General features: G+C 36.4%; 1 protein-coding gene across 1 annotated transcript in view; it reads right to left on the reverse strand.

Moving 5' to 3' along the window:
* The window catches only part of LOC149285908 (prolyl endopeptidase FAP-like), a 28,627-nt gene extending 19,201 nt beyond the window's left edge, over positions 1-9,426 (reverse strand). Inside the window, exons 1-7 of the mRNA XM_089494645.1 lie at positions 9,421-9,426; positions 9,183-9,268; positions 4,187-4,269; positions 2,761-2,855; positions 2,092-2,166; positions 671-723; positions 511-583 (exon numbers count right to left, since the gene is read on the reverse strand). Coding sequence (XP_089350771.1) covers positions 511-583; positions 671-723; positions 2,092-2,166; positions 2,761-2,855; positions 4,187-4,269; positions 9,183-9,268; positions 9,421-9,426 — 471 coding nt within the window. The remainder of the gene's footprint in view (positions 1-510; positions 584-670; positions 724-2,091; positions 2,167-2,760; positions 2,856-4,186; positions 4,270-9,182; positions 9,269-9,420) is intronic.
* Positions 9,427-13,957: the final 4,531 nt, after the last annotated feature.

Below are 13,957 nucleotides of genomic sequence, written 5' to 3' on the forward strand. Positions count from 1 at the left end.
TTCTAACATTAAAGTATTAGAAATGCAGCCTTTTAGCACTATGGTAGACAAGATATGATCTATGTTTTCATTATTACTAGAATATATACTATTCTATATTAAATAAGATATTTAATGAAAGGTAAAACACAGCTATTTTGTGTACTGCTTTTGCCTTGTATTCTCCAAACATATATGTTTTCCATAAAACAATTAAATAAAAGCACATCTCATTAAATATTTTATTTAATGTAGAATAGGTAGAGCTGCGAAATGATAAATCTTGATAGGCTTCATTGGATAACCGGATGATCTACTTCTAGTTCCACAACCTCTAAAATCACAATCACGTAATTACAATTATGAGCCAAAATATTAGTCGTGTTATCTGACGTTCTTCAACTAGATGTTTAAAGGAACCTGTTTAACACAGTATATATTGTGAAATATTTACCTACTTTATGACCCAATAAGATTTTGTGCTTGCATGTCTCTGCGGAGGTAAATATATAGATTTTTTTTAATACATACCAATTTATGTCCGGTGGGTGACCAGGCTATGTATTGAATGTTAGGTGGGAGCTTGTTTTCTTCAATAAACTCTCTACAAAGAGAAAATGTAAATGAATTTTTTGGAAATAAACATAAATAAAAAATAAAAGGTTTTTAATAAATAGATAACAATGCTAACCCATTCTCTACATCATAAATGTGGTATGAGGCCGTGTAAGAGTGTCTCCATTGCTGTAAAGATATTATAAGCAAGAAAAACAGTTATTATTTTAAAGAAAAACATGTATTAATATAATATTGTTATTTTATTCATGAGTAACTGTATATAACGATATGGAAGTGGTAGGGGGTGAAGCGGCAGTAGCCTATGCATGAAGGGGCTTAGGAAATGGGGCAGAAATGGGGCTTCGATGGGCATTGTCCATGGTGTCCAACTGGTGGAAGCAATAATGGTGTTCTACTGCGCTCTCTCGTCTACCCTCACAGGGTTCTTTGTACACCTTAAATCATCCCTAAATCATACTACAGAATCATCTGAATTCTACATATCTCCTTCCTCGTTTTTTACTAACATTACTACTGACCAAAAAAAAGATCATATTGAAAATGTAATCTTTACTTGACTGTAAAAACCTTAAGTGGGCCAACACTGGAAAAAAGATGCAGAGCTGCCCAGAAAGCTGACTTGACATGTCTTCTATGTTTGCCAATAAAAGGTATCATCTTTCCCATGGACCAGTACGGCTGGCTATATATCATATACCAACGAATGTTAATTACCCTGATCACGTTGATTTTGGAGAGCATTATTCCATGTGGAATACGTTTCTATGTTCAAACTGTGTTCTAAATTGTAATAATTGCGTATTGTTATACAGCAGCGAAAGTAATGTGTATGTGCGCTTGCACTCAGCGGCACCCCTAAATACCAAATGTCTGAAAACTAGCTGTATAATCAGTATTTGTATTGTGAAACATAAACATTTCTGTCAAGTTAAAAGATTTCCTACAAATATATTTGGATGTTCTAAATGTTTGCTTTTCTTACAATGGATTTGTTTGTCCTTGTGCGAGGGTCTGCTTTAACGTATGTATTTTAACTAAACTAAGCACTAATATCTATATAGGATTGAGCCAGAATAATAGTTAGAGTTAAAATCTTGTGGATAATACGTACTGTTTAAATAGTGTTTAATAATATTTTCTACAGCTTTTGGACATTATATTTTGGGTTAATAACATGCAGTTATACACCTTATGATCATACCTGGAAATGTTCGGGGTTTGACCTGGAGTCTCTGGATAAAGCCCTGCTTTCTTGGGTCTCCATATCAGTTTCTTTTTTCTCTGGGCAGGGGAGTGGTGTGTGACCATGTCCACCTTATGCCCACCTTATGCCCATTCCCACTCACTTCCCTCCCACTCTTCACCCGCTAAAGTCTGAGTTTAGTTCTATGAGAAGCTACTTCCTCAGAAGAGGGTGAGCTCTGAGTAGCCTACCCTATAAAGTTCCCAATCATTCAGATGATCTTTAAGACCAATTTAAGAAAAGGATCAATTAATGAAGCTTCCAATGTACTATATTGCAGGAGAAATTACTTGTTTATAATTGCTCTCGAAGTATGCAAATTTTTGATCTGTTGACAGCTGATAATTCGTGGCATTTACAATATCCTGAAATTAGACAGAAACAGCATATTAGAAAGAAAGTTGCAGTGCTTAGAAAAAAGTATTTGCCCCTCCCCCATTTCTTTTATTTTTGTACATTTGTCATACTTAAGTCTGACAAATAATCCAAAGCACGCAAGCAAGCCCACCTCTGAATGGCTCAAAGTAAACGAAATGAAGGGTCCGAATTGGCCCATACTTGACTTGAATCTGATTGAGATGCTGTGGTATGGCCTGAAAAAGGCAGTTCATACTGGAAAACCCTCCAATGTGGCTGAATTTAACCAATTCTGTTAAGATGAGTGGCCAACCCTCCACCCCAGCGGTGTAAACGACACATCGCTAGGTTATCCAAACATTTGATTGCAGTTGTTGCTGCCTTGGGTGACGCAACCAGTTATTAGGTTTGGGGGCAATTCCTTCATCACATGGGTGATATACATGGAATGATTATTGAAATTATTATCTTATTGGTTGGATGACCTGAAACATTTAAATGTGTCAAAGTAGCAAAAATAGAAGGCAAATACTTTTTCACAGCACTGTATATGTTGGGATTTTACACCGTTTATAAAATAATTTCAGACCAAATGTACTTACAAAAGATGTGTTCTTCAAAATGATAGAACTGTCTCCTGTTTCCACATTATGAAGAATGACGTTTCTCTCAGTTGATTTGTGCAAGTACTCATTCTCTGTTTCAGGGAATATCGTGGAAACATTCAGTTATTTGTTTTTGAAACATGGAAATATATTTTTATTAAAAAACAGAAACTTTAATAATGTTATTACAAAAGGTGTTCATTTTGACATCTTGTTTGCGTACTCAGAATTGTGTCATTTGTACATACATAGAGCCTTGCATTCTTATTGTGAGCCATCATGGCAAACATTTGTATGATCTCATGACTTTGGGAGCTGGTTTTGGTTCTATTGAGCAGAGGGACAGGGAGTATACAGGATTGTCCATGTTCTTGCATTTGGCTCCGTTTCATATTACATAATACTTATGTCACCCCTAAATGTTAAGGTAGCCTTTGGAGCTTGGGTGTGTAGTCGAGGGTCATATAAGGTGAAAATGATAGTTCAGCTGAAAATGAGTTTAATGTTTTCAGCAATAATTCTATGACATCCCAAGGCCAAAATGGTACCCAATAACATAACTGGAGCGTTTGCAGAAGCAAACCGTCCCCGAATCCTAGAGGGAACTCCAGTTTCTACTGGTCTAGGATGAAAGCAGTAAGATTTGCGGGGTCCTGGTTTCATTCTATGTGTACATTTAGATTCCAGATAACAAGTTGCATACCTTAATTGGATGCCATGCATTGCAAAAAAAATTAGCATTATTGTTGGGCAAATTGTAGCCAATTCACATTCTTAATGTATATGAAATTAACTCACTGGTTACATTACTTTATTCTTTCATTATAAACTTAATTTAACTAAGCAGCATTTGAGCATCACAGTGAATATTATCATTATTATTACAGCAACTCAAAGCAGCAAGTCCCAAAAGAAAGGGAGGTACAATCTTTGCTTTCCCAGAAGTGCTTACATTATCACTTAAACATTTTTTTAGTCAAAAATCCAATATTTATCTCTCAGCAGAAGAAGAGATGCAAATGTTCACTCCCTTCTGTTGCCACAAATACTTGTCCACATATGCTATCTTTGATAAAACATATGTATTTGTTTAAAAGATCAGTAATATAAGCACAAATGTCGTTTAAAAAGACAGTGGAAGAAAGTTTAAGAGGTGCATGAAGTATGCATCTAATTATTAGTACCTATTTCTTCAAATAGAACATCTGTTATTGTCAAATACCTGTGAAAATAGATTTGAATGTAATCCAGTTCTAATAAAAAAAACAGCTTGCGGACAGCCTCCTTTTCCCCCTTTAGTTCAATTTATTTTTTTCAGTTATGCAAATTTTTCTTTGACCTGTTGACAACTATTTTTTTTCAGTTTTGTTCCCCAGCTGTTCATTACAATAGTTGAATAAATTTGACGAATATTTCTCCTTACCTGAAATCCACTGGTGATGATATATTTTGTAGTTGAAATCTGAACTGAATGTATCTTCAAATGAAAATTCTTTAAAACCATCACTCTTGTTCCCTGGATAACACAACGAAAAAATAACCAATATTAACTAAAAAAAAAAAAAGCTTCTTTTTTTAAAAAAATTTAACAAAGCTATGGCCTTCTCTGATTAGAATGTTTCAATATTTTGAAAGGAAATACGTGATTTTAATTAAAAATTCAAGAAATGGGAAGTTTTTATGTTTTAAATATATTTCCATGATTTCTGAAATCAATTTGGCAAAACATCTATCAAGTTCTAGATTAATAATGGTTTTGTTATTGGTTCTGATTTCTTTGTCCACATGCACTTTTTTTTACTTAACAGATGTAAATAAAAAAAGTCTAAAGCATTAAAAATAACTTTATTTTCATACAACCAATTATAATAATAATAATAATTATTATTATTATTATTATTATTATTATTATTATATTTCAGCGCAGTTGGCATCTCTGACATCACTTCATGTCAAACAATCAGTCTGGTAAATGTTTGTTTCTTTACGACTACCCAATAGTGGATAGCGGTGGGTGAAGTGGGGGCCAAGGCAGACTCCTGACCAGGTGTGAGCCCAACCTGGACTTGTCTGAAGAATACTGGGAGAAGGCTGGTAAGGGGACAGGAGAGCAAATGGCCCCTGGGCTGCTCTGATTTGAAAATGTTGCACTCCACAAAAAAGTGTAAGGCAGCCTTTAAACCTTGACTGGATCATTTATGTATATATTTTATGAGTTTTTTTTATGAAGTCTATATGGGTGAATGTGTGTTCACATAGTATGAATCAAGTCTTCACTCCAGAATCGGTCCTTCTACTGTTAGACCATGTGGCTTGGCTTGTCTCCAAGTTAATGGTGGTAAACCCTGTGCCTGCTGGATGCCCTTGCATTAATCTGTGGGTAAGCATGAGGACCACGCTATCAAAGAGGAGGCATTTTACCCAGCTTCTCTCATTTTTTGCAAGTGGGATCACATCGAAAGCAAACTCCAGCATAGAACATGCTGACTATACTGTTCTATTGATAGGAATATTATAACCTACAGAAATAAAATAATTAGAGTGTAAATGTGTCTTTAATAAGTTGTGATGTATCTTGCAAAAAGATGCTGGCAATATGTTTTTAATCTCTACAAATTATCATTTTTTGAAAACTTGTTACAAATCCCATAGAAACATCTTATTTGAATATACCAACATATGCATTTGCCTTTAAGTTCCACAACATTTCTAGCAAAAATAATTTACAGTATCAAGGCTTTATTACCAGGTCCCATATCGCACTAACACCAAAGGAAACAACTTTGTATCTGGCGTTCATTCAAATTTCCCATTAATGACAATTAATTAAATGCTCCAGATTGCTCTTTTCTTCCAGTCACTGTCCATCAGCAAAGGTGATGAAAAGACCCATCTGCTGATCATCATAAGATGATCATATTAGATGCTTTTATAAAAAAAAAATATGGTAGTGCTGCATGTTATCTATGTAAAATAAAGGCACTGGCCATCTGGGTGACTGAAGATGTATACTATCATTGTAAACCGCAAAGGAACCAACTGCATATGGAACATGTTCTGTTTTATAGACACAAACATATATGAACTACAATGTATTTCACACTCAGTTTTATCTCTTTTATGTTATTGATGCATGCGGATGTTTTTCGTTGGTCAAAGTAAAGATGATGTCCAACTTTTTTCCTAACGAGCTTTTTCAAATGTATTAAGCATGTGTCACCAAAGTAAATATTTGCTTTGAAATGGATATTTATTTGCTGATTTTGAATTCACACTTACACACTTAATCTGCCTGACAGCTTCCTTCTGCATTACTGCAAACACTGACCAATGTCAACAGTCGAGCCGACGTGTGTAACGTACTGTAACTAATGCCCACTTTGGAAAAGAAGTATGTTGCATCATATGGAGCTGATCCAGGAAGATAGATAAAGAGCATTTCAGATTCCTAATGCATGGTGTTTTCCTACTTCAGTACAATGGAAAAAGAAGAAAGCTTATCTCTGAAAACTAACTTATCAGGGGTTATCAACCATTTTACATTACATCTGCCAAAGAAAAGGCAAACCACATGGTTATTAAAACAACCATTAAAGAAACGATTTCCATTATATAAAGGTGTTTTTCTTATTTCTACAACCTAGACATCAAAAATCCATTGACAAACTGGCATGTTCACCATAAGTGTACTGTTGCCTTATTCCGCCATGCTATTTTCAAACATACTTTATTTCAAGATAAAATACAAGGGTCAGCATTTCAAGTACATTTAATGTGATTACATTCTCCACTGGGGATTGGTTTAACCCCTTAAGGACAATGGGCAGTCCCTAAACCCATTATAAACAATGCATTTTGAGCCCGTACATGTATTGTCTTTAAGGGGTTAATGAAATAGTTTTCAACTAGGCTTTTCTAGGAATACAGCTCTTCAGCCGATCTCATGTATTCTCTCTCTCTCTCTGGTATATTCTTTCTCTTATGAAAGTTCCAGCCACATCCTATTTTTGTTCAAAATCATCTTGACAACTACATATCGAGCAGATCTTTCACTCTTAGAAGTCATCCAACTACGATTAGCTTTCTAGATGTGGAGGTCAGTAGAAAGTAGAAAATATCTTCCAGGATGCCACATTCTTTCATTCAAACAGAATAATCAAAGGGCTTCCTACAGCCAATTACTCAGAATCAGTTTCAAAAGAGGCTAACTACCAATAAAGGGTAAATTAGTTACTTTTAGTCTAATGACAGACAAAAGCTACATTTAGGAAGATTTTTTTCTCAGGAACTAAGAAAAAAACAGGGATATAGTACATGATTATTCATGTACTAAAAGCATATGTGGATATGGGAGGTGTGTTAATTGCAATGTTAGTGTTAGCCATGCTTTCACACATCAAAGACAGTTTACCTGGCCAGAGCACAACACTCTGCATATAAATGCTCCTACCAAAGCCCACGCAAACCTACCAGGCCCACCTGAACCTTGTCAAACGAAAACCCCACATTTCTTCCAAACACCCTGGACTCAGCACACCAGGCTGCCGAATAAATGTACGAGTACCCCAAGATCCACACCAGCCAAAGGGAACTACCTTGAACTTATCTGAGGACCACTGAAGTAACCCTGATGTAATGGGAAGGGGACCTAATACCACCATGGCAAGAGAAAGGTACCTGCAATGCTAGGCATGACCCTGGAAGGAAGGTCAAATAAGAATCACACACACGCCCTAGCAGTAGTCTCAATCTTCCCTAAAAACAATTAACTCTGAGTCAATATCAATACCTAGAAATGAAAGAGCAGTCCGGAGGGCCCTCAGTCTTTCCCTGAGCTAGTGGAACTCCAAGCCCCCATGGATGAAAAGAAAGTCATCCTGGTAGTGCAGCAGCAAGAATAGAGATGACCTTTGAGCCACCCCCACTCCAAATAGGTTCAAAAAACCTTGAAGTAATAGCACGAGTTGCAGCAACCCATCAGCAAGCACATATTATAAAATCATTTCCACCTGAACTGCATGCCTAAGAGATAGACCTTACGTCACAACTGTTACTGTACCGCCTGAGCCACGACAGCATCTTTTGCACACTCACTGGAGTCCTTAATCCTGCCTGTATCCTTCTCACTGCCCTGACTAGGTCCTGCCAACATCCCTTTCTTTAAACAACTGACTGCTGCACTGGGAACGCAATGACCACAGTCAGTCTTGGCAACAGAGACTCTTCTCTGGATGATGACTGCGCCCTTCCTACCAAAGCCAGCAAGGAGGCACTACCATTTTTTGCTAAACAAACTCCAGTTGCAAGGAGTCAGCCATCAGCCCAGCTCTGCAGCTTCCCCATCTTTCCTTTTTTTAACCCCTTAATGACAAAGCCTGTACATGTACGGGCTCAAAATGCATTGTTTTCAATGGGTTTAGGGACTGCCCATGGTCCTTAAGGGGTTAAAAGTGAAATACCTTTGCTTGACAACATTGATGCGCCTTCTCATCCAATCTCCAATCATCAACTACTGGCATGCCTTTAGCTTTTCAGCCTAGGCCAGCAGTCATATTCCCCTTCCCAGACAGTCCAGGGCCTTTTCTTCAAAATAGGGGTGCTGTTTGATGAAGGACTGGCCCAGTTTTTTCACTTAAGGGCACTGGGAATGTAAAACCCAGCCTGCACTCTTTAGATAAGCATAAAGAGAAAGGTATCTTGTGTATACATAAATAGATGGGAAATATAACACACAAATGAATACACAGATAATATAACAATTTAATACATTTTAATCAAACAAACGGTAAGAAGAGGCTGATCGAATTGAACAATTATTGGCATGACCTCAGTGTGCAAGTTGGCCAATTTCAACTCTATATATGTAAATGAGGTAAAAAGTGTAAAACAAAAGCACATGAATTCATTGTCAATAAAGAACTTAATTTACATATCGTTCAAAATAATGATGTCATAATAGGGTGGGCCGAACACAATGTAACCCTTTTTAACATTTTCGTACAATCCAGTTTGCACAAGCTGTAGTTCAACATCTTCATCGCAAACCTTCCAAGATACTCTTTTTCTTCATTTAAGTCAAGTTCTCCTTTATATTCAACATAAGGTTGCAATGTGTTTTGGGTGTCTGCCAGACGGCATACTTATGCAGTGAGAAAGCTTTATATAAGGAGGACCGTGACAATCTTTTTTATTTTTTTTTACTAGTAAGAAAGATTTTTTTATCAAGAAAAAAAGAATATTTAATTTTTATCAGACCTAAACACTTTATTTTGACATTTCTAAATATATACGTAAATAATTCTATATTTCCAAACCTTAACTCTGCAACATTAATACAAACTGTATGCTTTTAATGCTTTCTTATCAAAAAATGTATCACTGCTAAAATAACAAAAATATATTGTTTGTAATGTTTTTACTTACTTGATGTCAGGAAATAAATACTGACCACTAGAAGGGTAAGAACAGTCACGGCTGTAGTACCAATTAAAATTTTTACCGGAGTCTGCCAAATAAATTAAAGTCGGTTATAGATAAATGCTAGTTCTATGTAAAGAAAATCTTTATCTAACAAAGTATATGAAACATAAGAGAACATGCTGTTTTTAAAATAAATCAGTTGATTTGTTTTATAGAAAACTGAAATAATTTACTAACCTTCATTTTGCAAAGAAAAAAGGGAAAAGCGGTTTCTTTGTTGATGGAAAATTCAAAAGTTGAGGAAGCTGTTTGGAGCTTCAAGTTTTAGCCAATGCCTTAAAGTTGCTGCTTCGACGTTTAAGACGTAAGTTAAGTTATTCCGATTTTAAGAGAAATTGAAAACAGATTTAATGGGTGTTTTTGGCTTTGAGGCGAACGGTGGGTGGCTCCAGATTGTTGCAAAACCTCTGTTTCCAATGAAAATATAAGTAAACTTCGCTTACAACAGCCTTCCCTTTAATGACTCAACCATAACGGAATACAAAATGTGCAGATGTTAAAAAAAAGTTATTTTAAATATAACAGGAAAGAACTGAAGTCTTGCCAAACCGTACCTCAATTTCTTTGCAATCAGCAAAATGAATTGATAATTCAGTAGTCTTAAAATATACACAAATACCTTAAAAATGTCAAAGTGTGCATAAGCTGTAACTTTTTTTTTTTGCTGTGATTCATTTTATACAAAAATATTGTACTACAAAGTCTTGCAATAGCAGCATTATATTAACACATTCTGGCTGGGGTCATTCCATTGCTATAACAAAAAGGACAAGAGTTGTGGGTCTTTCCCTACTAAAGAAGAACTGTGGTTTTTAGCCACTTGTCTTTACTTCCATTTTGATACATCGGTCCATGTATATATATATATATATTATTATTATTATTATTATAGTAATTTAGGGCCAACAGCCATGCCCGTCTTCTATATTGGACCAGGGGGCTCCTATATATTACGGTATGTATTTTCCAGGCAGTTTTGTATGTTTCGCAAAAAAAAAAGAACACTTAGGGAAAAAAATTATGTTTTTCTGCCAGAGGACATGGGCATTTTGTCAGGATACATGGCAAATGGACTCTATCAAATATCAACAGATATTAAATGAACACCTGACTACCTCTGCCAGAAAGCTTCAAATGGGCTGTGGTTGGATCTTTCAACAGGGCAATGATCCAAAACATACATCAAAATCAACAAAAATGGTTTACTGACGACAAAATCAAGGTTTTACCATGGCCATTCCAGTCCGCTGACTTGAGCCTCATAGGAAGCTTGTGGGATGAATTGAAGAGGAGAGTCCACCAGCATCAACCTTTGAATTTAAAGGATCTGGTGAGATTCTGTATGGAGAAAGAGTCTCAGATCCCTTGCCGTGTATTCTCCAACCTCATCTGGCATTATAGAGACTCAGAGGTGTTCTCCTAGCACACAGTATTAACTAAAACAGAGCCAATAACTATGGCACATATATATTTAAAATGTATTTCTCTGATTGTTTTTTAGCAAAACAAACACAACTGCCTGGAAAATACATACAGTATCAAATATATAAGAGGGACATTGCTGTTGTCCCTAAATTACCATCATCCACTTTGGTAGAGCATTGTTACAGGCTGGGAATTAAAGGAAGGTGTGACAGGTGGTTTACTACTTTCCATTCATGAAGACCAGTGCAGCTCAAGCCTTCCTCCTTGCCCTCCACTGTTAAGGGTTTTGGTTGAAAGGTCCAGTCATGTTCTGGAGGGTCTTTTCTTTGTTTTGTTTGTCCCATTTTGTACAGTCACAACAACAGTGTTCCCCTTGCTAGTTCTTATCCAATTTGTGATCCGGGTGCTTGTCCAGAAGCATTCGAGGAGGTTTTTCTGAAGGCAAATTATGGCATCAGATGGACTGGCACTCTTTGTCACAGCTGTAGATGAGTAGCCTACAGGATCATATGGCTCGTAAAGGTTACTTAACCCCTTAAGGACCGGGCTCATTTTTCGTTTTGTACCCTGTGGGACCGAGGCTGTTTTGACACTTTTGTGGTGCTTGTGTTCAGCTGTAATTTTCTCCTCACCCATTTAGTGTACCCACATAAGTTATATATTGTTTAAAAAAAAAAAACATGGTGAAAACACATTTTATGACTTTTATTTGAAAAATCTTTTACTCACCTAAAAAAGCAAGTAAAAAAACTAGCTAAATAGATTCTACTACTTGTCCTGAGTTTAGAAATACCCAATGTTTTTATGTTTTTTTGCTGTTTTTTTTGTAAGTTATAGGGCAATAAGTACAAGCAGCGTTTTATGATTTCCAAATCTTTTTTAACAAATCTGGTCAGTCTGCCTCCATCTCCTCTTTGGAATATCTTTGAAGCCGGTTAACTCAATTTAACCCATTTAAACCATATATTTTTGAAAACTAGACACCCCAGGGTATTCCAAATGCGGTTATTTTAACCCTTTCCATGCACCAATTATAGAACTACACTTTGTCAAACTTTGTAATAGTAATTTTTTTTATTTTTTTTTTCACACAAATTGTACTTTAGTTATAGATATAAAGGTCCTGGTATATGTCACTGTCAAACAACCCCCCAATATGTGTTCAGGAACATCTCCTAAGTACAGCGATACCCCACATGCATGGGTTTGTCAGATTGTTTGGCTGGTAAAAGGCTACTTTTGGGGCATGCGTAATCTAGGTGGTCATTTGGTCATTCTGCCTCCATCTCCTCTTTGGAATATCTTTGAAGCGGGTTAACTCAATTTAACCCATTCAAACCCTATATTTTTGAAAACTAGACACCCCAGGGTATTCCAAATGCTGTTATTTTAACCCTTTCCATGCACCAATTATAGAACGACACTTTGTCAAACTTTGTAATAGTAATTTTTTTTTATTTTTTTCACACAAATTGTACTTTAGTTATAGATATACAGGTTCTGGTATATGTCACTGTCAAACAACACCCCAATGTGTGTTCAGGAACATCTCCTGAGTGCAGTGATACCCGACATGCATGGGTTTGTCGGGTTGTTTGAGATTTAAAATGCCACATTTGGGAAGTGCGCTTTTTTTCTGCATTTTGGTCAGTCTGTACCTATACCCTATCTTTGAGCTCGGCCACTCCAATTTACCCCGTCAGCCATTTTTTTTTATATATTAGACACCCCTTGGGTATTTGAAGTGCTTTTATTTTAACTCTTTGTTGAGATTTTTGAGAAATTTTAGCACTTGCTCAAAATAATAAACTTAATTTTTTTATTTTATTTTATTTTTTTAATACTTTTTTTATATTTTTTTTACACATTTTGCTGGTACTGGATGGTTCATCAAGTGACATCACTGCATAATTATTTTTAAATGTTAGCACATTTTTTTTTTATTTTTTTTTCCATTTTTTATTTTTTTTATTTTTTTTTTGAATATTTTGCTAATCACATAGTGATTAGAAAGCTGGGTTCCATTGACTTGCTTGGTTGAATGCAGTACCTGTATTCAACCTGCAAGTGGAGCCAGAGTTCTCTAGAGGGTCAGGAGACCGTCTAGCGAACTCTTTCTTCTTTATTGTTTTTTTTCCCGGGCCGCCGCCATCTTGCTGATGGCGAAGATCACCGGCAGCTGTGGCTGTGACCGCCTCCTAAACGCCGCCTAAACGCTTTTAAAACGGGCGTCCGCCGCCATACTGTTGACGCCTCGGGGAGGGGCCAGACATGGCCCCCGATGCCGATCTCGGCGTTACTGAATGCCTCGACATCGAGGCATTACAGTAACGCCGTTTAAGCGAAGAAAGTGATCGTTGATCACTTTCTAAGCTTATTTAATTTTTTGACGGTTCAGGACCGTCAAAGGTCATTTAGTGACCTTCTTGTCATGACGGTCCTGAACCGGCAAAGGTCGTGAAGGGGTTAAAAAGTTACGTTGTGGTGTTTTGCTTTTCTCTTTATGGTGGGTTTTAGGTGCAATTCCACATATGGTGGCCAGTGTGTCTAGGATAACTAGGGTTTGATGTAGCAGTTAAACCCTGAATGGATGCTTTTGGTTTGGTTTCCCTATGATTTGTATGCACAGCACACCCACCTGGTATATGTATTCATGAGATGTTATGAGCATAGCACCAATCACTGGCATCTATTACACTTACCTTTCTTTAATTAGAATTACTGCCTCTATATAATGACCTCTTTCCATTTTCATTAACATTATAAACACATATATTATAAATCCAATATAAGATGGATTATGTAAATAATGCAAAAACAGTATACTCCACAAAGAAAATGCCAACTGCATAGTTCTAGGCCATACTTAGAAAGAATTCATAGGTCATTGTATTCCTTAGGTGCCGCATAAATATTCATGGATGTCTCACTGCAAAAACTTTCAGAATACACAAGGTCCTTGGACTTTGGCACACTGATAGCTTCTATTGTGGAGATACTATGTTGCTGCCTTAGTTCTTATGTGCTTCATTCTCAAGGTTTGACCTTGACTCTAAGGATCTAATTCCCAGGGCCCATAAACACCTGTCCTTTATATTTGATTTGCGTTCCCCCCCCCCACACACACACTGTATAGCCCTGTGTAGTGTATATGATATCCTTTGCATGTTATACTATGTCTAATATTCAGCAGTTTATTCTTTAAACTGGCAATACATCAAATGGAATTGTGAAAGTAAGACCTTACACATCATCATCATTTTAGTCTATTGTGTAAAAGTATTACATA

Source organism: Sceloporus occidentalis, unplaced genomic scaffold (assembly GCF_023333645.1).
Source record: "Sceloporus occidentalis isolate IW3139 unplaced genomic scaffold, rSceOcc1.0.p SCAF_74, whole genome shotgun sequence".
Taxonomy (NCBI): domain Eukaryota; kingdom Metazoa; phylum Chordata; class Lepidosauria; order Squamata; family Phrynosomatidae; genus Sceloporus; species Sceloporus occidentalis.